This window comes from Penicillium alfredii, assembly GCF_028826965.1.
Source record: "Penicillium alfredii strain IBT 34128 chromosome Unknown utg000002l_segment0_segment0, whole genome shotgun sequence".
Taxonomy (NCBI): Eukaryota; Fungi; Ascomycota; class Eurotiomycetes; order Eurotiales; family Aspergillaceae; genus Penicillium; species Penicillium alfredii.
In genome coordinates this window covers 609,592-620,845 of record NW_026622699.1, presented here as the reverse complement: position 1 = coordinate 620,845, position 11,254 = coordinate 609,592, and the positions used below count along the sequence as shown (strand labels likewise).

General features: G+C 48.2%; 4 protein-coding genes across 4 annotated transcripts; 3 read left to right on the top strand and 1 right to left on the bottom strand.

Moving 5' to 3' along the window:
* Nucleotides 1-1,664: 1,664 nt before the first annotated feature.
* Nucleotides 1,665-2,486, top strand: NUU61_001416 (uncharacterized protein; the record flags this gene model as incomplete). Its single annotated transcript, XM_056651998.1, has 1 exon — nucleotides 1,665-2,486. The coding sequence occupies one exon, from the start codon at nucleotides 1,665-1,667 to the stop codon at nucleotides 2,484-2,486; it is 822 nt and encodes a 273-aa protein (XP_056515265.1).
* Nucleotides 2,487-3,240: 754 nt separating this feature from the next.
* On the top strand, nucleotides 3,241-5,539 carry NUU61_001415 (putative dynamin GTPase; the record flags this gene model as incomplete). Its single annotated transcript, XM_056651997.1, has 3 exons — nucleotides 3,241-4,686; nucleotides 4,734-5,261; nucleotides 5,318-5,539. The coding sequence occupies 3 exons, from the start codon at nucleotides 3,241-3,243 to the stop codon at nucleotides 5,537-5,539; spliced, it is 2,196 nt and encodes a 731-aa protein (XP_056515264.1).
* Nucleotides 5,540-6,155: 616 nt separating this feature from the next.
* NUU61_001414 (uncharacterized protein) lies at nucleotides 6,156-7,244 on the top strand (the record flags this gene model as incomplete). The annotated part of the gene is made up of 1 exon (XM_056651996.1): nucleotides 6,156-7,244. One exon carries the CDS (start codon nucleotides 6,156-6,158, stop codon nucleotides 7,242-7,244), a length of 1,089 nt encoding a protein of 362 aa, XP_056515263.1.
* Nucleotides 7,245-7,923: 679 nt separating this feature from the next.
* Nucleotides 7,924-11,223, bottom strand: NUU61_001413 (uncharacterized protein; the record flags this gene model as incomplete). Its single annotated transcript, XM_056651995.1, has 4 exons — nucleotides 7,924-9,086; nucleotides 9,139-9,530; nucleotides 9,654-9,976; nucleotides 10,036-11,223. Coding segments are annotated over 4 exons (3,066 nt in total), but the record flags the coding sequence as incomplete, so codon positions are not given.
* Between the last annotated feature and the right edge of the window lie 31 nt (nucleotides 11,224-11,254).

The window sequence follows — 11,254 nt, the reverse complement described above, 5'->3', positions numbered from 1 at the left end:
ATTGAGTAATTCTTGAAGATATTCAAGAAGACTCTTAGATCCAAGCTCTTTTTGTCGAATCTCTGCCTGTCTATTATAGATATCGCGCGCGATAATAGGTTGATAGGGACTCTCGCTATGTAGCGCGCTAATAATATGCCTCGGTCTGATGTTTGTAGCCGATAGATGTTGAATTAAAGTTATCTGCTCTGATGTAAATTGACGCGCGATTGGGTGGGCTATCATATTAATATCAGCAGGGTGGTTATGCGCGCTATTATTGACCCGAAGTAGCCAATTAGAACCACCTTTCTGGCGCTTCCCATATACCAAAAATGGACATTCTTGCCGCCGAGTACTGGTTTTACGCCGTTTGGTCCCATCTGGGGCGTCTATTCGGTCCGAATATACCCCAGATCTATCGCAATGGATATAAATCTGTCTATTAGCTGTAGAGCGCTTGATAGTAGGGGCATACCCTTGCGATATACCCCATTGGCGCACAAAATCGACCAATTCATCCCGATTAGGGAAGGTTTGTTCTGGTGGGGGTATCAGACCAATCGGGGGGTCAGTATGCGGACTGGCGAGGGGTCTGGCGGGGGATTCGGCAGGCGGATTGGCAGGCGGATTGGCAGGCGGATTGGCAGGGGGTTCGGCGGGGGGTCTGGTAGGCAGGTCGACAGTCAAATTGGTAGCTGGTGGAGTAGTGGCAGCAGAGGTGCCGGGGGTAGGGTTGGTGGGGTTGGGAGGCATGGTTTGGCTGGTTTGGCTGGTTTATAGGTAGGCAGGGGAGGCAGTAGAGATAGAAACCAAGAACTAGCAGGGTAGTTGTAGATGAGAAGAAGGGAAGTAGTCGAATATTTAGTATATATATAGTATATGGTTGCTATAGTGATCATCAGTATGTGGGTGAAAATTGATTATATAAGTCAAAATTGGATTACATAAGAAAATGAGGTGCCGTTAGTACAAAAAGTGAGGTGCCCCTATCAATACCCCTACGAGGCCCGCGGGACTTAGCCGGGCAAATCAAATCTCTTCGTACCACTGTAGATGAAAAAGAGAACAAGATTGCGGAATACTGAAAAATACCATTAGATGTTGAAAAACAGAGAGCGGATCTTAAATCGGCGTACTCGCGAGACCGCTAAATAAACCTACTGAAGCTCCACGGCACCATGCAAAGCATCTATACCCGGCTGACACGTCACAGATGCCTGTAGACCAACTCAGACTTGCATTTCCCCGCTTCTCGCCTTTTACCACTCACATATATTAATGCCTATTTCGAACACACTCTTGCTTCTTGCTTTATGCACTGCTGCCTGATGTCCGCTTCATTGACATGATACCCGACATCGACATCCATATATAACAAAACTGGTTTCTAGAGTGGACTCGATGACCAAATGATACCCTGATTTCCCGGCATTATCTATTCCCTCTGATGACAATAGGTCGGACTTGAAGCAATATAATTCTTTCATAAACATGAGTGACTTTAAAGCGTAAGTCTCTACCGTGGATAGTACTGTACTCGACTGGGGACTGATATGTCAAGTATCATTCGATCACCCGTTTTTCACTTCCTCGTAGGAAGCGGAAAGGCCCGTCTCACAGTCCACACAGAAGTCACACGCAACCTGTCTTCTCCACTCTTCAATCTTATCAATAATGGTTTGATGAAAGAGTCCACCGAAGGACACGCCGTGTTAGAGGATGTGGAGGAGGATACGTTCATCGGTTTCTGCGAATTCGCCTATCTCGGGGCATACAAGACCCCGCAGCGCAGTGAAACGACATATGACACGAACCTGAGAAACTCTACCGAAAGAGAGGGCGAGCAAGACATGCTACGAGCTGAACCAGAAGTAGTGCTGGCCGAGGAACATAGTCTACAACCCGAGTCTGAGCCTGATGATGTGCCAGCACAAGAATGGGATCCAATAGACGGACTAGCACTGAATGGACGTGTCCGTATGAATAATCGGGACATATATACGACCAAGAAAGATTGGATCAGCTTCCGAAGAAAGATTGCATACGGTATTCCACTTCCAGAAGAGAAGGAGCCTGCGAAGCACGTTACTTACGTTCAGTATCCGTACGATGGACTGTGGGAGCAATTCAGACAGCTGCGTTTTGCTGGTACGGAGGCTTCGCACTCTACGATTCCTGACCTTGTGTTCCATGGGAAGCTTTACGTTTTCGCAACCCGTTATCTCGTCGACTCGTTGCGGACTCAGTGCCTCAAGTCACTACACCGTGACCTCTGCGAATTTTCACTGAATAAGCGGAATATCAATCATGTACTTGATCTAATTGAGTACGCGTATCAGGAGTCCGGGCGAGGAGAGCCTGAAGGAGAGAGCACTCTAAGAAATTTGGTGATACATTACGCTGCTTGCGAAGCTCGGACTCTGGCTGAGGATCCTCGTCTTCGCGATCTCTTGAATGGATTTTCTGAAATGGGTTCTGATATGGTCACGAAACTTGTTAATTAGGAATCATTAAGAGTTTTTATACCCGAGACCTCTTAGCCCGAAGTCCAAAGCTTATCTAGTCATGTACACGCAGTATATACCATGTCTATTTGGGCCTAAGCCTAGCTGTCGTATTAAAACGTTTGTTGTTGTATACGATATCATCATCGATACTCTGGCGGAACAAAATCTTTGCATACCATTCCAATCGGGTATTTAAATCGCGAGCAGTTAACAACCTAACAAAGAATGCTATGTGAAAATGCTCACCATGAAACAAGATCGTCGAAAGAGTCTGAAGGATCTCTCACATTCCGCGGTCCTTATTTTGGAATCCCTCTTACATATAGGAAGGAGATCGGAATCCCTGGATTCATGAGCAAGGATGGATCAACAAAGCATATACTGTAAACATGCATTCCTTGTCGCGGTGAGGGGGAAGGTCGTAATGGTTACAGACGGTAAGGGATCTCGCCCCCTCGAAAGCGACCATACCGGAGTGCAAAGTATAAAAAGCTACAAGTAAGTACCGCGAACAGGCACACTGAGCCGCTCAGCCTGATCGCCAACCGCCGCTGTTACACGGTCGATTTGATTGAGTGGCTTTAGACGTTCCGGACGATTGGAGGCCGAGTTCGTTTTCGACCCGGCGTGAGTTTATCGCAACCATAAAGAGACCGGTTCGCTCCTTATTTTACGTCCCCAAACTCTTTTTGAACCTGAAAAACAAATTCCAAGCGATATCATCCTTCGACCACCTTACCTATTCAAAGACATGGAAACTTTGACCCCAACATCAGAGGATCCGGAGAGTTCGGAAAAACCATGGACCGCGATCGACTTCCGTCAGGTCGGAGACGAACTTGGTCTCCAATCCTCGAGAACGTCCCAGCGACTCAATCAAATCGACCGTGTCCGCGCCAACGGGGTTGGCGATCATGTTGCGCTGCCTCAGCTAGTGGTATGCGGAGATCAATCTGCTGGCAAAAGCTCTGTACTGGAAGGAATTAGCGGGATCCCTTTCCCCAGACAGGATGGTTTGTGCACCAGATTCGCGACGGAAATTGTCCTGAGACATACGCCGCAAGCGATTCGCATGACTGCAACCATAAACCCTCATTCTTCGCGAGATGACGAGGAGAGGAGGCGCTTAGCCTCCTTCCAAATCGAATTCCGTGAATTCGCCGAGCTTCCCGGGATCATCGAAGCTGCAGGTCAGTCTATGGGTATTCGTACGTCGGAAGATCATACCGACGCTCCCGCTTTTGCTGCCGATGTTCTGCGACTGGAGTTAGTGGGCAATACCGGACTGCATTTGACGATTGTTGATCTACCCGGCTTGATATCGGTTTCCGAGAATGAGCGCGACATGCAGCTTGTCAGTGATCTAGTTGATTCCTACCTCGAAAGCTCGCGGACAATCGTACTCGCGGTTGTTCCAGCAAGTAGTGATGTTGATACGCAAGGCATTATCCAACGTGCCCGTCGCTACGATAAAGATGGGGTTCGAACGGTGGGGATCATCACAAAACCGGACCTGATCAATGCCGGAACGGAGCAGCGGGTTGCACGTCTAGCGAAGAATATGGATCGTACCAAGCTCAATCTGGGATTTTTTCTGCTCAAGAACCCGGCCCCTGCCGAGTTGCGGGAGGGCCTGTCTCCCGCTGCCAGGAAGCGCGTAGAGCAAGCTTTCTTCTCCTGTGAACCATGGAGTAGCCTAGGACTTGATCCGTCGCGCGTTGGCATCGAGAACCTCCGAGTGTTCCTCCAAGACCTTCTGGATAGTCACATTGAACGTGAGCTCCCGAAAGTACGGAAGGAACTACGTGAGCTTCTCGAACGAAATGGCCAGGATCTTGCTGGTCTTGGAATGGAGCGAAATACTGCTGGCCAGATCCGGATATACCTGACGCAGATTAGCGCCGACTTCCATGGGTTGGTGCGAGCTGGTATTGATGGCGACTATGGTGGCCGGGATTCGAGATTTTTCGACGTCTCAGATAAGGACTTTGCAAATCGGCTGCGCGCTGTCGTCCATCTCGAGAATGAGAAATTTGCGAATCATATGAGGGAATACGGTCAGACACGGAAAGTTGTCTGTCGAAAAGACGATCAGTCTCTCGAGTCAACTTCTTCCGATGAGACGATGGAGCCCTCTGTAAACAAAGAGGGCCAGATCCTTGTTAGTAAGGAAGAAATGGCCGCATGGGTCAAGCAAGTGAGTGTGAAACCCATCAGGTGTTGATCATCTCTTAATTATATCAGGTTTACCACCGGACACGCGGCAGGGAATTACCGGGAAACTATAATCACGCCCTACTTGCGGAGCTTTTTCATTCGCAATCAATGCGCTGGGGCAAGATCGCTCGTGGGCATGTTGACGCCGTCGCGAACTTGGTCTCCACGTTCTTACAAGCAGCAATGAAGTTCGTGATCAAGGATACCAAAGTTCGCCAAAATGTCCAAAACTGCGTTGAGAAGTCTGTTCAAGGGAACATCAAGCATGCGATCGATGAATTGAACATGTTGCTTGAGGACGAGGCGCGGCAGCCTATCACGTACAATCATTATTATACGGACAATATCCAGAAGGCTCGAGGTGATCAGTCTAAGAACCAAATTCAAGATTCGATGTACAACGCCATCCGAACCGACTGGAACGGGAAATTCCACGTGAGCAATTCGTCAGACGAAATAGAAAAGCTCGTCACTTCACTTCAGCAACGGGTAGTTGTCGACATGACGATGCAGGCCTGCTCCGAAGCACAGAACGATCTTACTGCATACTACAAAGTCGGTCTACACTTCCTTGCAGCAATGTTCTTTTGGTCTAATATTAATCTTTTCAGGTTGCCATGAAAACGTTCGTCGACAATGTTTGTAGACAGGTCATTGAGCGACATATCATCGCAAAGCTCCCGAGTGTTTTCGAGCCCGTTCTTGTGAGCGGATATGAGACCGACGAATTGCTTCGGATGGCTGCAGAATCCGCGCAGGTCAGTATTCGCCGGGATGAAGCACGTCATTTCCAGGAAGTGCTAGAAAGAAGTCTGGAGGATCTGAGTGTTTAATTGGGCAGTTGTGGGCTCTGGGTGAGGTTTTTCCTCACGTAGTTTTTTCCCTTGCCCTTTCGCGAATGTGGGGGCCTACATATGTCATTCCATTTCTCATTACTTGTTTTGCAACCTTTAATATTTATATTATGCTTATTTTATATGAACTTAAATGTTCACCCTGTGCATTCGCCTAGCCCAGTAAACCCCTAAGCCGCGAAATATACTGTGTAGACCGCATTTGGGCGCGAAAAGTGGTTGTGGCCGACTCGCTTACCGATTACGTCGACTATTGATCTTGCCCGCTGTCAAAAACCGCATCTACAACCTTGAGTTGATTGGTATAATTGTAAGTTTACCCCTTTTCATCCTCCTGTTTTCATCAATGCTTGCGCTCAACGAGGCCGTTTTGGGGAGGGAATGGAAAGGGCTGCAAACATCCCGTTATCAGATTCCGCATACGGTAACAGACTTTTAGTATCATCTAATGTAACTCTGACTTGTACAGCACTTCTGAAAACGTTGGCTTCTATTAAAGCTGCATTCATGCTGACAAACTATCTGCGTATATAAGTTCATATCTTCACCCGGTAAGTACGTGTATGGTTCATCAATATATCTTGCCCTACTAGCCATGGAACCCTTAACACAACTCCTCAATAGCCCACTAGATGAGAGCTTTGCAGCCCTCTCCATGGGAGGGGAAATAGCACCATTACGTGCTGCAAGGTCCATCAACCCATTTCTGGAGTTTCTGAGTCCTGTACAAGAAATAAACCAACTGGAAAGTCTCATACACGACCACCTTCTCCCAAATCTGCAAAGGCGCCGAAATTTAACTCGATTGACACCGAACGACCCCTTTTTTCAAAATGCGAGAGAAATTTGGGAAAGGGAAGGCTGGACTGGCGAAGGCCTATCTAATTACGAAACATTGCTCTGTGGGATTTTGGACTTTCCGGTTATTCTGTTGCTCAACCCAAGTGGCTGGGACCACCTTCCCTGGGATGAAATGGTTCAGAGTTCGCCTACATTGAGATGGTTACAACGGATGCTGGAACCCTTAGGCCTCACTTTGAGGGACATCATCATCATCGACGCATTTCCCCTGTTAACGGATCAGAAAATGGATATCATGGGAAATGCTGAAAAGGTGCAATTATCTCATGACGTATTCAACCTTACTATTGAATTTCTTCGCCGATTCAAACCACGGGTCATGATCTCCTGTCAATGTGCGACCAAATCATCACACCCACGCTGGGGCATTGTCAACCATCCCCTTGCGGCATCACTTTGCTCATCTGTCAGCGAAGCACGACGTCGACGTGTGTCCCATATGGCTCTGGATGAGCACACCATTCATGTCGTCCGAGGTTTCCACCCTATGCATATCGAACGTCAAGAGGATCCAAGGATCCGTGCAGATCTTGATCAAGTTCTCCGCAGAACACTAGAGGCACTTTACCGGCCATGTGCTGACTGGAGAGATCAGAGTCGCCAGGAATATGAAGAAAATATTGCTACGGCAGCGGAAGAAGTGAACGTTACGATGAGGGCTTTCTTTCAGGCCATCAGTGCATACCGTCGGTACCAGCGCCGAGCTACCGAGTTTGGGACAGATCCTGCTCGACTGGGGCGCTATTATGATATTTCTGATTATAGAAACTTCAAAAGAGATGTTCAGTCATTTGTGTCTACAATGATACCAGGGTCCTTATGACCTTAATTTGGGAATTGGAAGCTGGGTTGATCTAGTTATTTTAATTCATAGATTTTCAATTATTTGATAACCAAGGCCTCTTAGAACTTTATTGCAGAGGATAAACGATAAACATAGAATGCAATTACTCACGAGACAGGTACACTAGCCTGCTCTATCTTTGTCAGACACATGTCCTTCCTTCCTGTCTAACTTGCCTAGTGGTTCTCCCGGGGCAGAGAAGACCTTCAGTGACGACGCAACAGCGCTTAGGTTAAATCCGGCGTATCACCGACGAGAACAGATACTATAAGAAAACAAATATTATACGCGCTTTAACTTTATAGTTTGGTTATTTTAGAGCATGGCTAAAATTTTCCCATTCCCGTAAATTTTTCTATTCACAATATTCCGGTTTTTTAATATCCCTGCATCCTTAAATTTCTCTCTTACCAAATATTCCTAATTTTTAACGTCCCCGCATCTCTAATTTTCTCTACTCCATAATTAATGAATTTTTGCATTTGTAGTTGAAACGAAGAAAAGCTCTAAGCGGAATTGCATTATAAAATAATAAACATAGTATCAAGAACGAGTAGATCAAAGATAATAGCTATAAACTCCCAAAAAGACATGCATCGCGCACACAGTCTTTGAAGGCCTAGCTAGTAATGGTTGAAAAGCAACACAAGCTTGGTACTCATGGCAAGGGTAGGCCAAGAGCTCGTAGAGGTAGGCAAGACACGATTCCATGCACACCTTGCGCATGGTTCAGTAGAGCCGATTTTGATTCTAATTGCTTTCCACAAATCGTGCACTCGCATTGCATACCATTCGGGAATGGCTTGATATGTTTGTTCACGAAGTGTCGGCTAAGGGACCCAGAATTCTTAAACCTCCGTAGTCGTTCACCTTCTGGCAACATTTGATTCCCAAGGCAGATGAAGCAAATCGTCGGTCTTTCTTTTGGAGACTTGACGCAAACCGAAGCGATGGCTTGAGAGAAGGCATTTTCCTTTGCATCTGAAGCAGTCGGCCTCTGTCTTTTGGGGACGGGATCAGCTGGCGACATGTCGATAGCATCAACGGAGCGTTTCTTTGTCGTACGGGGCCGCGAAGGTGCACCCTCTTCTGCATCACAAACGGCCATCACTGCATTGATCGCAGCAATTCTTCGCTCGTACTCTTTCTCAGTCGTTGCACCAGGCATGGTCAAGACGGTGTCGATAAGCGTCATATGTTGTGGTGTCATATAACCGGTACTTTCCAGCGCAACCTTGACTTCTTCGTCGACCATCTTCCCGGACAGCTGCCGTTCGCTGTCAATCACTGGCTGTTCATTCTTATAACGTTCCAGGTTCTCCCGAATCAGAATGTGTCGTTGTCGACCTTTTTCGTTGCGCAAGTGCTTCACTGAGAGCTCAAACTTCTCTTCAGCGTGTTCATATTTCATTTGAAGCTTCTTCACACCCTTCTCCTGAGCCTTCCACTGCTTACGGATCGTTCGGAAGCGAGGACCATTCTGTGGTGGACCATCACCGAACCTCCGCTCCAATACTTCCCGGGCCTCTTCATAAGTGCGCTTTTTATCGTCTCGGATCCGCTTCCTAGCCTTTTCTTTGTCTTCCAGGGTACGTACGCTAGGAACATCGTTGATACAGCTCGAATCATCTAGCCGCCAGGGGCTGCGAGGATCAATAGACCGACTCATTGAGCTAGCAAACCGCATGAGCTCCTTCTGAGCAGGCATTCCCCGTACAATTGCCTGGGCATCAACATGAATGCCCACACTGTAATGCCGAACAAATGTGTCTATGCTAGCATGTTGCAACGTCACGTTCTGCAATTCATTCGATACATCCGCTGATTAGAAAAACGGTTAGCCCATGTATCTATTAGTTCAAAGGTCACTCACGACTGTCGTTGAACGCTTTCGCTGCACCGTATCGGAGGCAGTATGGTCTCGCGACTTCTGCAAACCCCGTGATTAAACCAGCTCGTTTCCTTCGATAGCGTAGCCAACCGCCCGTGAGCTTCTGGTCCAATGCGATACGAAATCCATCGGGCTCTCGTGATGCTTGGCAAAAGACGTAATCATCGAGAATTTCGTCTTTCAACTTTAGTTCCTGCTGACCTAGTCCATTTAAGACCCGAAGACTATATAGTTTTTCAGGGCCGTCTAAAACAGGGCCATCCCGAGACATATTCTTGAATGCACGGATCCGAAATAGCATACCCAATAGAAACACATGGGGGCTGAGGGCCAAGGTGGGATCGAAAATAATTTCTGGGATGGGGAATGTGTTCCTATTCAAAGATGTTTAGCAGAGGAGCTTCAGGCCGGGTTTCAAGAACTTCCTGGGCAACATTGAAAGGCAGAGGGAGCATAGGAAACAGCGTGAAGGGAAGGGGGAAGAGTGGGGTTCTTACGACTCTTTTTCGCCGAGGAATGTTTTTGTGAATTCAGGTCTCAGATAGATAAATAGTCGAGGGCGTCTTCCATTTGGATCCCGAATCAACGTCAGCATCAGGTCCCGAAAGCGTAGTTCTAACAGCGCCCTGGGCCGGCTACCAGTGATCGCCGCCAGCTGGCAGAAGAAGAGGAGCTGTATCCGGTACCAGCCACAAGGAAATGTCATCTCTGTCGTGGATAGGATCACTCGCGCAAACTCAGCCACATCTTCGATATACATGGTCGCTTTCGGTCGAGGTCGGAGGGAAAGTTTTTCTTCCTTCGCTACTATCGCGAGCACCTATGGATGGTCAGTCCGGTCTGGATTATCGCTGTTCCCGTACAAAGAGGAGATCTCACATCGCGGATTTTCACCTGAATGTCTTTGCTCAGTTCATGTCCAACCTCGGCCTTATATATCAGATGCCACCATTTCCATAACGAGTCGAGGGGGGATTTGTGCTTTATCCCTGGATTGCGACGGCCATTTTTCCCACGTCGCTGCCTGCAGCGCCATGAGAAGAAAGCCTTGAGAAAGCGCACCGTCGTTTCTGTATCAGAGAGTTGGGATAAACATTCGACTGGATCACACTTTGCGCCTTTGCAGAATCTAAAACAATCAGTCTGGGTGGCGTAAGCAGAAGGCTTGAGCCATATCTCACCTCTCCCAGAGATCTTGAGCGTAATCCTGTAGTCTTTCAGACCAACTGCCATGTTCAACGCATGTGCCATCGCTGCTAGCTCTGCAGAGAACGGATTTTGCTCTGTTCTTGCACCCAATGTGACGGAAAGGGTCTTCAGTTTCAGTTTTCGATACCGAGGTGGCTGTCTCTCGATCGCCATCCCAAACCCGACTAGCTCGTTCCGTGCTGAATTGCTGGTTGCGATCTGCATTGACCCGCCTGGTACGGTCGGTGACTGCGGAGTTGCTTCAACGCCAGCCTGTAGGCGTACTTCCCATGGTGCCAATGTGAACGGATTGATGGTTTCCAGTGTTTCCATCTCAACGTTCTTCAGCGCGTCTGCTACTTGATACAACGGCGAACGATGGTATCTTCTGAATTTCTTGATCCGTGCTGTATTCCTGCGGAGAGGGTTGGTTTCTGGCAGGGTATGTATGTCCGTCCACATCTTCACGGCTCGTCTCCAGAAACGGTGTCGAACGGTGGCAAGGTGGGCCTCCGCCTCCGCTACACTGGTCGCAACTGTGAGGAATGTTCCTACAATCGCCTGCGCTCCTACCCTTTGGACGCGGTTGATCGGCCCTATGGCCTTATCCTTGCACGCGTGCATCCAGACATTGGACGCGTAGTCCACGACCGGCGCCACCGTCGATGTAAATAGCTGCCGCGCTGTCGCTGGGGATAAACCCCGAAGTCTTCGAAGCTCCATCGCGGCTTCCAGGCCCTTAGATGCTGCCCTCGCAATATGTTCCTTGTACTTGAGTTTCGTGTCCATGAGGACGGCTAGGACGTACAGTAGAATTCGAAAACAGATTACCCCTCGGACACAGGCTTTCTTTCCCAGTGCCGCCCCACTCAGATTGCGCTAAACTGGATTCGGCCAGGGAAAGTCCCCA